Source organism: Silurus aristotelis (assembly GCF_946808225.1).
Source record: "Silurus aristotelis genome assembly, chromosome: 1".
Taxonomy (NCBI): Eukaryota; Metazoa; Chordata; class Actinopteri; order Siluriformes; family Siluridae; genus Silurus; species Silurus aristotelis.
The window spans coordinates 36,736,084-36,751,814 of record NC_139574.1 but is presented as its reverse complement, the minus strand read 5'-3'; the positions used below and the strand labels follow the sequence as shown (position 1 = coordinate 36,751,814).

The 15,731-nt window shown below is 39.6% G+C and overlaps 1 protein-coding gene across 1 annotated transcript; it reads left to right on the top strand.

The window, feature by feature from the left end:
* Positions 1-7,383: 7,383 nt before the first annotated feature.
* On the top strand, positions 7,384-9,475 carry LOC310726529 (uracil nucleotide/cysteinyl leukotriene receptor). The gene is made up of 2 exons (XM_083542235.1): positions 7,384-7,674; positions 8,153-9,475. Exons 1-2 carry the CDS (start codon positions 7,648-7,650, stop codon positions 9,128-9,130), a joined length of 1,005 nt encoding a protein of 334 aa, XP_083398361.1. The 5' UTR covers positions 7,384-7,647; the 3' UTR covers positions 9,131-9,475.
* Positions 9,476-15,731: the final 6,256 nt, after the last annotated feature.

Genomic DNA, 15,731 nt, shown 5'->3' with positions numbered 1-15,731 from the left:
TGAAAAACAGGATCGACCTGCATTTGAAGGTATGCATGACATAAGTCTATTTTGCTAAATTTCTGGCCGCCGGCTAATCCAGCAAAAGAGCATCAATTAATTTACAGTTTACAGTAAAAAATAGTAACCTTGAAACCTTGAAATTCTGACTGTTCCATCAATTTTTAATACAGGAACAATAGGTGTGGCCCAGTCGCTAACACTCACTTTCTTCAGTACTCCAGTTTTCTCCAGGCTTTCCAGTTCTTTTTCCACCTTAGGCTTAATTGTGTAAGAAACAGGGCGGGCTTTAAGGCACTTAGGGTTACTGTCATGTTTAACAGCCAGCTTTACAATGATGTTTTTCATGTTCCCCAGCTCATCTTCGAACACCTCTGCATGCTTCCCCAGGATGTTTTGCAAACTGGTAGACTCTTTCCCTACTGAGTGCACTTCCTGCCAATTTAACTTTATTTTCTCTAGCCATGTTCAGCCAATCAGAGCTGTGAGACTACTACCTTCCGCAATATACAGTGGTAATTTTACCTTCTGGTTGTTCAGCCTCACAGCCACATCCACCACCCTTAAAAGAGGCACAAGCTCTCCTGTGTATGATTTCAGAGTTTGCTTTGCTTCCTTGGGATGGAGGTATGGCCACTTCTCAAGGTATGTTGACTCAGCCACAAGTGATACAGCTGCTCCTCTGTTCACCTGCATATGTATGCCTCCCCATTCAACAGTGGCATCACCCAGTAACCATCAATTGGTTTTGAAGACACAGGCATTATATGCGAGAATTCATTTTTATCAGATTCATCCTCTTGTTTAATTTTTAACTTTTTGTTTTGACAGGCTCTAATAACCAGTCTATGTGCCCCATTTTTCCACAATTTCTGCAGTCTTTGTCTTTGTACCAGCATTGTTGTGCCGAATAATAATTCTTTCTGCAGTGGTAACATGCTCTTTTGTCAGCCTGTTTTAATTTTTCACTGTATACTTTGTGAACTTGTATGGATACGCTTAAATCTTGTGCCTCTTTCGCAGCTATTTTCATGGATACACTGATTTCCATTGCCCGTTCTAATGTAGGATTACTATTGCATAGGAGTGGTTTTTGATAGTCGCTTCAATACGGCAACAAATTGTGCAATCGATTCTTTCTCTAATTGATTAGATTTATGAAAGCAAAATCTTTCAGCAATGGTTAGGGGTTTTGGTGAATAATGTTCTTTAAGCAATACTACTATGTCCTTAAAAAAGCAATCACCAGGCTTCTTAGTTTAAACCAAGCTGCACAGTAGATTATATGTCTTGCTGCCCATTACAGTAGGGAATGTTGGTACTAAAACCTCATCTTTATTCCCGTTAGCTTAGATGAAATTTAACTGCTACACTGCTTGATATTTTCATCATATGGAACAATTTGTCCCACTAGACCCAACATTTTGGTTTGGTAGTCAGTGTATTATTATTATAATTTTATTTATTGCTCACTCTTTTGTAGCTGTCTCTTTCCTCCCACAAAAAGGAACAATTGATTATTCTCCCAGTATGGTGAGCATTGCACGTGCGATTTGCCCAATAGCTTCTGACAACGCACTTGCGGGGAGCCACTGTCAGCTGGATAACACTACCTCTTGAAATGTTGCAGAAGAAAAAAAAAGGAACGTTTATCCTTGTCACCAGTTTTGTTACATCTGCTCAAGTGAACGATCACTTGAGCAGATGTAACAAAACTGGTGACAAGGATAAACGTTCCTTTTTTTTTTAACGACGGCAATGACATGAGTTTTTCTGTAACACAACTTTACTACTTGTTCACAGTATAGCGGAGTGACATTTTTCTACGCCCACTGCACATGTGCCATAATCAGAGAACCAGTACGGTGTGCTGAAAGGTCAAACTGTGCAACAATTGGAATGCAATACATAACATTAACTTTCTGGTCACACTCAATTTGTATAGTTTGGCCAGTTCAAATCCAAATCTTCAAGCATCACTGCAGGTGTCCCACAGGGTTTAGTTCTGCGCCCCTTACTCACCCTATTCATTGTTTATTTATTGCAGATTGGATGTATCCAATTGCATTGTTATGCTGACAACACACAACTCTACTTGTCCTAAAAACCTACCTTCCTTCATCCTCTCTTTCTAACTGTCTAAAGTTAAAACTTGGTTCTCAAATAAATTTTAAAAACTTTACAATAGTAAAACTTAAATTCTCCTTGTGGGGAAAAAAATATATCCTTTTGTTGGTCTAACCTGTAAACTCCTACACGAGTTACAGCACGAATACTCACTAGAACTCCTACAATGGACCACATATCTCCTGTTCTTTAACAGCTCTACTGGCTTCCTGTTAAACAGTGCAATGAATATAAATGACTGCTTTACGTTTATAAAGCTTTACAAAACCTGGCTCCTCCATTTTTGTCTGACCTTCTATACTCCTTCTTGAACTCTTAGATCAATGTCCTCATCCAACTTATGTGTTTGGCAACAATTGAATCCTGAGCTTTTAGCTATGCTGCCCCATACCTGTGGAATTTATTTCCTTTTGATATCGGCAACAGCAAATCTGTCTCTGTTTTCAAATACAGTTTTGACGTTTTATTTGTACATCTTTCTGGTTATGTAGTGTTTCATTATTTGAAAATGTTGTTAATTATTTTGTTTTATATTGTATGTAAGGTGTCCTTGATTGTGATGTAAGGCACCTATAAATCTTCTTCTTCTTCTTTCGGCTGCTCCCATTAGGGGTCGCCACAGCGGATCATCCATCTCCATACCACCCTGTCCTCTATATCTGCCTCTTTTACACCAACTACCTGCATGTCTTCCCTCACCACATCCATGAACCTCCTCCTTGGCCTTCCTCTTTTCCTCCTTCCTGGTGGCTCCATCTTCAGCATTTTTTTACCAATATAATTCATGTCCCTTCTCTGCACATGTCCAAACCATCTCAATCTCGCCTCCCTCACCTTGTCACCAAAACATCCTACATGTGCTGTCCCTCTAATAAACTCATTTCTAATCTTGTCCATCCTCGTCACTTCCAACGAAAACCTCAACATCTTCAGCTCTGCTACCTCCAGCTCCACCTCCTGTCTTTTACTCAATGCCACTGTCTCTAATCCATACAACATCGCAGGTCTCACCACAGTCCTATAAACTTTCCCTTTCATTCTTGCAGATACTCTTCTATCACAAATCATTCCTGTCACTCTTCTCCACCCACTCCACCCTGCCTGCACTCTTTTCTTTACTTCCCTAACACACTCTCCATTACTTTGCACTGTTGACCCCAGGTACCTGAACTCCTCCACCTTCTCCACCTCTTCTCCCTGCAACCGCATCACTCCACTGCCCTCCCTCTCATTCACACACATGTACTCTGTCTTACTCCTACTGACTTTCATTCCCCTTCTCTCCAGCGCATATCTCCACCTCTCCAGGCTCTTCTCAACCTGCTCTCTACTCTCACCACAAATCACAATATCATCTGCAAACATCATAGTCCAGGGAGACTCCTGTCTGACCTCGTCCGTCAACCTGTCCATCACCACTGCAAACAGGAAAGGGCTCAGGGCCGATCCTTGATGCAGTCCAACCTTCACCCTGAACCAGTCTGTCGTACCTACTGCACACTTTACTGCTGTCACACTGTCCTCATACATGTCCTGCACCACCCTCACATACTTCTCTGACACACCTGACTTCCTCATACAATACCACAACTCCTCTCTCGGCACCCTGTCGTACGCTTTCTCTAAATCCACAAATACACAATGCAGCTCCTTCTGTCCTTCTCTATACTTCTCCATCAACATCCTCAAAGCAAATAAGGCATCTGTGGTGCTCTTCCTCGGCATGAAACCATACTGTTGCTCACAGATGGTCACCTCTTCTCTCAGCCTGGCTTCCACTACTCTTTCCCATAACTTCATGGTGTGACTGATCAACTTAATTCCCCTGTAGTTACTGCAGGTCTGCACATCTCCCTTATGCTTAAGGATCGGTACCAGCACACTCCTTCTCCATTCCTCAGGCATCCTCTCCCCTTCCAGAATCCTGTTAAACAATCTGGTTAAAAACTCCACTGCCATCTCTCCTAAACATCTCCACGCTTCTACCGATATGTCATCTGGTCCAACCGACTTTCCATTCTTCATCCTCTTAATCGCTGCTCTCACTTCCTCCTTACTAATCCTTTCTACATCCTGCTTCACCAACTCCACATACTCCAACCTTCTCTCTCTCTGATTTTCCTCATTCATCAGCTGCTCAAAATACTCCCTCCATCTTCTCAACACACTCTCCTCACTAGTCAACACATTTCCCTCTCCATCCTTTATTGCTCTAACTTGCAGTACATCCTTCCCAGCTCGGTCCCTCTGCTTGGCCAATCGGTATAAATCCTTTTCTCCTTCTTTAGTGTCCAACCTCTTATACAGTTCCTCATATGCCTTTTCCTTGGCTTTCGCCACATCCCTTTTAACCTGCTGCCGCATCTCCTTGTACTCCTGCCTACTTTTCTTATCACTCTGTCGATCCCACTTCTGTTTTGCCAACCTCTTTCTCCTAATGCTCTCCTGCACTTCCTCATTCCACCACCACGTCTCCTTGTCTTGCTTTCTATTTCCAGATGTCACACCAAGTACTTTTCTAGCTGCCTCCCTCATCACTCCTGCAGTAGTTGCCCAATCATCCGGCACCTCTTCACCACCACCAAGCCCCTGTCTGACCTCTTCCCTGAACCTCACACTACACTCTTCCTCCTTCAGTTTCCACCATCTTATTCTTCTTTCAAACCTTACTTTCCTCCTCTTCTTCTTCACCTCCAAAACCATCCTACAGACCACCATTCGATGCTGTCTAGCTACACTGTCCCCCGCCAACACCTTACAGTCTCCAATCTCCTTTAGGTTGCATCTCCTACACAGAAGATAATCCACCTGTGTGCACCTTCCTCCACTCTTATACGTCACCCTATGATCCTCCTTCTTCTTAAAATACGTGTTCACCACTGCCATTTCCATCCTTTTAGCAAAATCTACCACCATCTGCCCTTCCACATTCCTCTCCTTAAAACCATACCTACCCATCACCTCCTCATCACCTCTGTTCCCTTCACCTACATGCCCATTAAAGTCTGCCCCAATCACCAATCGTTCTTTCCTAGGTACACCATCTACCACTTCATCTAATTCACTCCAGAATCTTTCTTTCTCCTCCATCTCACAGCCAACTTGTGGAGCATAGGCACTGATGACATTTATCATCATCCCTTCAACTTCCACCTTCACGATCATCACCCTATCAGAAACTCTCTTCACCTCCACTACACTCTTACTGTACGCTTTCTTCAGAATCACCCCTACACCATTTCTCTTCCCATCCACACCATGATAAAACAGTTTAAACCCACCTCCAATGTTCCTGGCCTTACTCCCTTTCCACTTGGTCTCCTGAACACACAACACATCTACCTTTCTCCTCTCCATCATATCAGCTATCTCTCTCCCTTTACCCGTCATAGTACCAACATTTAAAGTACCAACCCGAACCTCTACTCTCCTACACTGCTCCTTTTCCTGCCGTCTCTGTAGACGCCTTCCTCCTCTCCTTCTCCTCCTTCGGCCAACAGTAGCCCAATTTCCACCGGTACCCTGTCGGCTAACGATACCTGTGGCGATCGTTGTTAACCCGGGCCTCGACCGATCCGGTATGAAATTCTCATTTGTGATCCGCATATTTGATTTGGCACATGTTTTACGCTGGATGCCCTTCCTAACGCAACCCTCCCCATTTACCCGGGCTTGGGACCGGCACTAAGAGTACACTGGCTTGTGCCCCCCTAATGGCTGGGCACCTATAAATAAAATTTATTATTATTATTATTATTATTATTATTATTATGAATAATAATAATAATAATAATAATAATAATAATAATAATAATAATAATAATAATAATAATAATCTGATTCAAAAGGGAACCCATTCTCATCTGGGTGGCACCAAATGTCCATTAATTTGGTTGCATCATTGGTGATGAATGAGTAAATGCAGAACTGTTAATGCCAATTGTGGTCCTAAGCCATTGTAGCAGACTTTCGGTATTAAATACAGTCCTCATAGTTCTTGGGTGGGTTGGGATGAATCAGGCAGATCTAAAGAGAATATGCGGCTCTTTGCCTGGTTTCATGCCGCGCTTACATTCATATTGAAGTTTGTGTTTGTGGGTTTTTTTTTAATGTGCGTGTACGCTTCGCTTGAATTTTAGTCTCACGCACATGCGCATTTGACGAAAATACCATATTGAACTCAAGCGAAGCGAACACGCACATTTAAAAAACACAAACTTCCATATGCAAATTGTTTACTTAAATTTTAAGTAAACAGTTCGTGTCAAGTTCGCTCTCAAAAAGGCAAGAAAAAAATGCACAGCAAAACGAAAATATGAAGATGAACACAGGACGTGTTTAAACAGAGTGGGAGAGTTTATATTTGTTTTGTTGAACATAATGGCAAGTCATTCTACCTTATGTCAGGCGTCATTAGCGGATTTCAAATCTTCAAATCTTCAGCGCCACTTCAGCTCACTCCATGCTAACATCATCCAGGAATTTCCAAAAGGGACTGAACAAGCACAAATTGGTCACTTTGAAAAGTCAGGCAGAAAAGCAGATACAGTTTTCCCAAAAATTTAGCTTTAAATATGGCTTGGAAAATTAAATTAGGCTTGGAACATGCACAGGCTAAAAAGCCATACAATGAAGGGGAGTTTGTTAAATAAAGTGATGTTGAAATCTTGTCTTCTAAAAAAGACAAACTAAAATGCATTGTATCAGACGTCCAACTGTCCCACCACACTGTTGAACACAGAATATTGGACATTAATACGGCTAGTGAATCACAGTTGCACTCTGACCTGGAATGCCAGAAGTTCCACTAAGCAACATGCATAGTAAAAGAAAAAGGCTATTTTAAATTATTATATTTTTGATTGTGGACTTTGTTGAACTGACAGTGTGTTTGTGTATAAGAGGAAGGGATGGGTAATGTTCATGTGTGCCCATGTGTATGATGTGGCTCTTTGCGGTAACACAGTAAGAAATGTGGTTCTTGGTTTCTGACTGGTTGGCCACCCCTGTGGTAATGTCATCCACAGTTTATTTATATGTTTTTGGAAAGTTTTCGAAGCTATGATTTCAATAAGCTATAATTAAGACATGAGATGACTAAGAAATTAGATGACTAGCACTGTGTTATATGGATTTTCCAAAGTGAAGCTGCTTACTGCAGACCTGCACCCTGTAGGTGTAAAATACTTAACCATTGCCTGTTTTTTAATATTCTTCTCGCATTACAGACTGTCCCTTGTTTTCACTTACAACATTTTTATTCAGCATAGCTTCAAGCTAATTACCTAATAAATTGGTCACTGTTGTGAACTATCTTTACAGCACAAATATTCATTGTTTACAAGTTCATAGACTTGGTCTGTGATGTTTAACTTGATGTTTTTCTGAGAAAGAGAGGGGGTGGTGAGTTCCCACAACAGGAAGAACGTAAATGCGGTCAATAAAAGAAAAAAAAAAAAAAGAAAAAAAAAAAGCCAAAAGCTTTTGAAGCCAAAGAGCATTAGTCCATCAAAAATCACCATGAAAATAGAATCATTCAACTTATCAGTAAGTACTTGAGCACTGCTATTTCTATTTTAATTCAACAAAATTGAGGTCTTGTGAAAAGGCTCTGTATTAAATATCAGATTTTATATATTTTGTATGACCAGCTGACTTTCATTTCTACTTTACAGCCCGGTAATGGTGACCCAAACACTCAAAGTATAATATTATTTAACCCTAAAATGATTAGCTCATTCTAGTCATTTATATGTGTTACCGACACCCACAAACTTTCTCATTAGTGGGCCGATTTTAGATTTAGTTTAGTTTCAATTTTCTGAGACAGCTTTGATGTCAATAATCAAAGGTACACAAAAATGAAAATCATATAGCTTATGATCTATAAAGGCATTTTGGATTGCATATATTTAATGGCATGTAAATAACATTTAAGTTGGACCTCAGACAGAACAATGTCTTTATTACTGTGCATTTTATTTTATCTGTACAATCAATTGCATCTTTTCAATCTCTCTCTCAGACTCAAAGCAAAGATATAAATATGAATTTCTCAGTGGAGAAACAGAATGGCTTCTACTCAGCTGGTTCCAATGAAGAGAACATGCTCTTTGCCACTTTATACATTATTATCTTCATCATTTCTGTTCCATGCAACTTGCTGGCTCTGTGGGTTTTCTTTCATAGTAAGAGCTCCTCCTCTTCCAATGTATTCCTACTGAACCTGGCTATAGCTGACATGTGTTATGTTTTGGTGCTGCCCATGCGTGTGATTTATCATGCTTTAAATAGTGACTGGCCACTTGGGGAGGCATTTTGTCGCATTGTGGGGTTTCTGTTCTTTATAAATCTTTACTGCAGCATGTACTTCATAACTTGCATTAGCCTGGACCGCCTACTGGCCATCAGCCTACCCCTGAAAAGCCAATCCGTGAGGAAAAGTAAAAACGCTAAAGTGGTCTGTGCCATTTTGTGGACATTGGTGACTTTTTCAATGGTGCCTGTGCTCTTCTCTCGCCAAACAACTAACTTTTTGCCCTCTGGCAGGAATGTGACTACTTGTAATCAGCTGTACTTGGAAAAGGGATCTATCAAAGCTTTTGCGTCAACTGCGGTTGCAATTGCTATCCCTCTGTTCTTTCTGACAGTGTCTTATATTCTCATTCTTCTTAAACTCAGAGGGATGACATTTAACCAGAGAAAATCTGTTCAAAGTAAAGCAATAAGAATGATATTACTTACTTTGGTTACCTTCATAGTGGCCTTTGTGCCCTATCAGATACATCGTTTGATTTACATAGAGCGCCACAAACAGGGCAATTTATTTGATTTTGAAATTAGATCTTTAGCATTTGGTAACCGTTTAACCTCTGCTCTCACATGTGTTAGTGGTATAATGGATCCTCTTCTGTACGTCTTTCTGGCTCAAAATTACAAGAGGTCTCTGCGTCGGCTATGTGGAACAGCAACAAACAAATACCAGTCACAGTTAACCTCTTGAATGAAATTAGAGGATTTTCAAAACCACATTTCTTGGATAAATGGTCAAACAATTAACAATTTATACAAATAAATCTTTCTGCAACCTGCTTGTTAAAATATCAGCTGGATCATCTTCAGATGATAGCTATCAGATTAGTAGAATCAAATGTTTCTTGTTGTGTAATGCAATGTGTGGAAAAGCAGTGAAGTTTAAAGATCACATTCATACAGTATGTACAGTGTTGTATGTGGATGAAATATTAATTGGTTGAATCATATTTAATTTATTTAATCAATGCCAATGATCTTAAATGCCAAGTGACTCTTTGTTGATTCTGTGTAATAATAAAATAAAACATAATTTTACTATGTGTGTGAATTTTTACTCTGTGTGTCAATTTTGCTGAATAAACAAGATAAAAAAAAAAAAACTTCTTTCACATCTGTGAGCTTGAAAATTTCAATGTCTAAAATAAAAGTAAGGAGGAATTGATGTTACAATCTATTAAATATAAGGTTTTTATATATTTATTTTTATGAGCTTCTCTGCAGCTGGCGTGTCAAGAAACCAAGGATATTCCTTGAAAATTGCACTAAACATTGGTGACTTTGGTGATCACTTTCAGTAGTAGTAGAAGGTTTGGACTTTACTAAAATGGTCTTTGCTAATAAATGTTTTATATATATATATATATATATATATATATATATATATATATATATATATATATATATATATATATATATGAGGAAAATAAGTATTTGAACACCCTGCTATTTTGCAAGTTCTCCCACTTAGAAATCATGGAGGGGTCTGAAATTGTCATCGTAGGTGGATGTCCACTGTGAGAGACATAATCTAAAAAAAAAAATCCAGAAATCACAATATATTATTTTTAAACTATTTATTTGTATGATACAGCTGCAAATAAGTATTTGAACACCTGTCTATCAGCTAAAATTCTGACCCTCAAAGACCTGTTAGTCTGCCTTTAAAATGTCCACCTCCACTACATTTATTATCCTAAATTAGATGCACCTGTTTGAGGTTGTTAGCTGCATAAAAACACCTGTCCACCCCATACAATCAGTAAGAATCCAACTACTAACATGGCCAAGACCAAAGAGCTGTCCAAAGACACTAGAGACAAAATTGTACACCTCCACAAGGCTGGAAAGGGCTACGGGGAAATTGACAAGCAGCTTGGTGAAAAAAGGTCCACTGTTGGAGCAATCATTAGAAAATGGAAGAAACATGACTGTCAATCTCCCTCGGACTGGGGCTTCATGCAAGATCTCACCTCGTGGGGTCTCAATGATCCTAAGGAAGGTGAGAAATCAGCCCAGAACTACATGGGAGGAGCTGGTCAACGGCCTGAAAAGAGCTGGGACCACCGTTTCCAAGGTTACTGTTGGTAATACACTAAGACGTCATGGTTTGAAATCATGCATGGCACGGAAGGTTCCCCTGCTTAAACCAGCACATGTCCAGGCACGTCTTAAGTTTGCCAATGACCATTTGGATGATCCAAAAGAGTCATGGGAGAAAGTCATGTGGTCAGATGAGACCAAAATAGAACTTTTGGGTCATAATTCCACTAAACGTGTTTGGAGGAAGAAGAATGATGAGTACCATCCCAAGAACACCATCCCTACTGTGAAGCATGGGGGTGGTAGCATCATGCTTTGGGGGTGTTTTTCTGCACATGGGACAGGGCGACTGCACTGTATTAAGGAGAGGATGACCGGGGCCATGTATTGCGAGATTTTGGGGAACAACCTCCTTCCCTCAGTTAAAGCATTGAAGATGGGTCGAGGCTGGGTCTTCCAACATGACAATGACCCGAAGCACACAGCCAGGATAACCAAGGAGTGGCTCTGTAAGAAGCATATCAAGGTTCTGGCGTGGCCTAGCCAGTCTCCAGACCTAAACCCAATAGAGAATCTTTGGAGGGAGCTCAAACTCCGTGTTTCTCAGCGACAGGCCAGAAACCTGACTGATCTAGAGAAGATCTGTGTGGAGGAGTGGGCCAAAATTCCTCCTGCAGTGTGTGCAAACCTGGTGAAAAACTATAGGAAACGTTTGACCTCTGTAATTGCAAACAAAGGCTACAGTACCAAATATTAACATTGACTTTCTTAGGTGTTCAAATACTTATTTGCAGCTGTATCATACAAATAAACCAAAGCATGATGCTACCACCCCCATGAGAGACCGTCCCAAGCTGCACAGAGTGGCCTACAGTCAAAGGGAACACTATCCAGAGGCAGGCCTGGACGAAGTGGGAAGATCCACGGAGGGGAGAGGGGCAGGAACAGTGGTCACCGGAGCATCAGGAGCATGTTTAACTCGACCGAGAGAGAGAGAGAGAGAGAGAGAGAGAGAGAGAGAGAGAGAGAGAAGAGGGTGACAGGATGAGAAGGATATGGATTAATAAGTGTCCTTATTGTTGTATGAAAGTTAATATCACTGTGCAGTTTGGACTCCGGCAAGACTTGCTATGGCAGCATAATTACAAGGAAGAACCAGAAGGTAACACCTTCTGGATGAGAGATCTCTGGGATAAGAGATGACCCACCACACCACCATCAACGAACCTGAGTGAACGTGTGAATGTGAGGGGACGACCAAGTACTCTATATCCATGTTCCCTCCAGATCTGCGTCTTTGCCTAAGAAAATATCTACTAATCAAAGGCTTGACTAAATAAATGTGTTTTCAACCTCGACATGAACACTGAGACTGTGTCTGAGTCCCGAATACTGATTGGAAGGTTGTCCCATAACTGTGGCGCTTTATAAGGGAAAGATCTTCCCCCTGCTGTATGTTTTTTGTGAACCAACAGATAGCCTGCACCTTTTGATCTAAGTAGGCGTGGAGGATCATACTGGTACAGAAGTTCACTCAGATACTGCGGTGCGAGACCGTTAGGTGCTTTATTTGTCAGTAGTAGTATTTTATAATCAATGTGAGATTTGATTGAGAGCAGTGTAAACTGATTAAAACAGGAGTGATGTGGTCATATTTCCTAGATCTAGTGAGGACTCTTGCTGCTGCATTCTGAACTAACTGAAGCTTATTTATGCACCTACTCACACACCCAGACAGTAAAGCATTACAGTAGCCTAATCTAGAAGTAACAAAAGCATGAACTAGTTTTTCTGCATCCTGTAACTACATCATATTTCTAATTTTAGCAATATTTCCAAGGTGAAAGAAGGCGATCCTGATGATATTATTCATGTGAGCCTCAAAGGAAAGACTAGGGTCAATAATAACACCAAGGTCTTTGACAGCCGTACACGCTAAAACAGAAACACCATCCAGAGATGCTACGTAATCGTAAAGTTTGCTTCTAGCTTCATGTGGTCCTAGTAAAAGTACTTCCGTCTTATCTGAGTTGAGCAGAAGAAAGATATCAAGCATCCACTGTCTAATGTCCTTTACACACTTCTCAACATTGTTAAGATGATCTCTCTAATCTGGCTTTGCTGAAATATACAGCTGTGTGTCATCAGCATAGCAATGAAAGCGAATACCATGTTTATCTATAATTTCACCAAGAGGCAGCATATATACAAGTAGTTGTCAACTTACGACCTATGCAACTTATGACTATTCAACTTTACGATCACAATTGCTAGCCATGGCGTACGACAGTGCGTACCAGCTTTCGGCATAATTTCACAGTACTGTACATATAGCCTACTCTACTTACGACGAAATCGGTACGACCGATTTCTGTCGGTCCCAGTGGTGGTCGTAAGTCGACGACTACCTGTAAAGAGAAAAGCAGTGGGCATAAGACAGATCCTTGAGGAACACCAAACTTTAACTCAGAGAGTGTGGAGAACTCACCATTTACATCAACAAACTGATGGTGATCAGTCAAATAAGACCTGAGCCAAGAGAGAGCCGTTCCCTTTATTCCAACAACATTCTCAAGTCTAGCAAGCAGTATAGTGTGTAAAGAGTAAAGAGACAAAACCCTGATCAGAGGCCAATAACAGGTCATTTACTACCTTAACTAGCGCCGTCTCTGTGCTATGATAAGCCCGAAATCCTGACTGATACATTTAAAAAATTTTATTCATAAGCAGATGTGAGCATAACTGCTGTGCTACAACCTTTTCTAAAATTTTGGATATAAAGGGGAGATTTGATATTGGCCTGTAGTTGGACAGCTGACATGGGTCAAGGTCAGGTTTCTTAATTAAGGGGTGGATAACTGCCAGTTTGAAAGATTTAGCACATAACCAGTGCTAATGGAAGAGTTTATTATTTTTTAAACAGGTTCAATTACCTATGGAATTATCTGTTTGAGGAAACTTGTAGGCAAGATTGAGAATGCAGGTTGATGATTTTGAGCATCAGTGGAAAATCTGACAAAAAGCATAATTGAGTTTGGGACACAAAAATCTTGGAAGGTCCTGTATTACTAAAGGATCAAATCTTTATCAATCTTTATTTTTATTCTATAAATTTTAGTTCTTTATTAAAAAGAAAGTGCTTCAGTAAGATCTAATTTTATTATGGATCTTGTGTGCAGATATGTCGTGGGAGGTGCAGCTGTCATTAATCTATGCCAGTCATGATCTTGCACCCAGCAACCCCAAAGCCACTTTTAAGACTTTGCAATTATGGCAGCAAAACTTCGCAAAGCCCGTTTCCCCAGCCATCACCAAGTGCATGAATCAGATCAGCTTCCTGTCGTCACACATGGACCAAAAAAAGCCAAATATTTTTTTTATAGATTATAATTATAGAAGTGTATGTCTTTATAAATAAATCAATAAATAAATAAATAAATAATAATAAAAAAAAAAAATTATAAAAGTGTAAATTATAAAAGACGACCAATAATATATATATATATATATATATATATATATATATATATATATATATATATATATATATATATATATATATATATATATATTATTGGTCGTCTTTTATAATTTACACGGTGACGGGCCATGCATTTCACACCTCAGCCTTCAGTCCCAATCCCCCTCTTAATAAAATCATTATGATGCCACAGCTATAGAAACCTTCATTATTACAAAGGAAATCGGATAAATTAGAGCGCTGCATTACAGACAGGTATCTTATAGAGTGTAAATTAATGCCTTTACTAAAGCAAGAGACCCAATGAACACAATTTAACAAGTCTCTTTTCACTGAAGCCACAGCGGCACCACTCACGAATATCAACTCTAGCAGAAGCATCTATAATAACCTCGAAAAAAAAATTCATGTTTTTTTTCATGCATTTTTATGCATTTTTTTCTTGCATTATAGTTTTCCTGTATTTTGTATGATAATGAGAATAATAAATTGATAGGGAGTCTAGAGTCGAGAGGCCAACAGCAATTCTTAAGGAACTACAGGAAGTTCTGGCAGGTACTGGTCACTCCTTGCATGTGACCATCATATCCTGTATTCTGTACAAGTCTTGGCTGTCTTGTAGGGAGATCAGAAGGAAGCTGTTTCTTACAAAGAAGAATATTCAATTCTGTCTGTATTGTCAAGAGATTCATTTAGTCACATGTGGAATAAATCTTCCATTGGCGTAATCCTCCAGCAGTGCCATCATGCAGCATTACACACGGGAGTCACCACAGCGTTTATATGTTTACAGTAATTACACTGATCATTAAAAATCACAGCATGAATTAGTGGCATCACCACCCAAGATACAATTTGAGGATGAAAATGTAACGCATGAACACGTTTCTTCATGCCAGTTTTGTTATGAAGTCTTATTGAAGGAAAATATGTAGTTATTTACACTGTGTTCTGCAGTTATCTAATGGTAGGGGATTCGATGTTATCCTGTATTCCATGCAGTCGGGCATCTCCTCCTCCTGCTCTCCCGTAGTGGAATGTGATGTTGATTACACGTAGTGGAATGTGATGCTGATTACATATTTAGAGTGAATTTTTATTTAAGATTTGAGTTGGATTTTATAAGAAGATGTTTATGAAACAACTATCACTCAGTACAAACCCAAACAACCTGCTGGATTTCATCTTCATGATCACAATACTTAAAACAAAACATCTACAACACATACAGGATTCAGGGCCATTTTTCGATATTTATATGTTAAGGTAATTTTGTATTATTTATATTATGAGTCTTTAACCATGTTACTGTATGTACAATTATACTAATTGTGTTTACGTATTGCAAACACTTTATTAGGAACACCTATATATTCATATACACTGTGTGTGTGTGTGTGTGTGTGTGTGTGTGTGTGTGTGTGTGTGTGTGTGTGTGTGTGTGTGTGTTGCTGAAATTATTTTTTTTTTACAAGAATATTTGTACAAAGAATTCATTCTCATTAATTTCATTATTTTAGATCAAACATGTGCCCTACTACTATCAGGCAAAATACAATGTCCTCGTAGAAAAAAACACAAAAAACAAAGTGTGCAAAAACTTACGACCACCAGGCTGAAATAGTCTACGCAGAAACAAAACAGAGTAAGAACAGGAGCTTTGAGGATTGGGATTTGGACTGAAGTTTATATCAACAGTCTGCTACACTGATTCAGGACTACACTTTCTATCTGATCATCACTTTACCTCAACATCATTTAGCTGTAA

Excerpts from the sequence above, each read along its gene's own strand:
- LOC310726529 (XM_083542235.1), top strand. The coding sequence starts at position 7,648 with ATGAAAATAGAATCATTCAACTTATCA. Across the intron at positions 7,675-8,152 it reads TAGAATCATTCAACTTATCA|ACTCAAAGCAAAGATATAAA; the intron begins GTAAGTACTTGA and ends TCTCTCTCTCAG.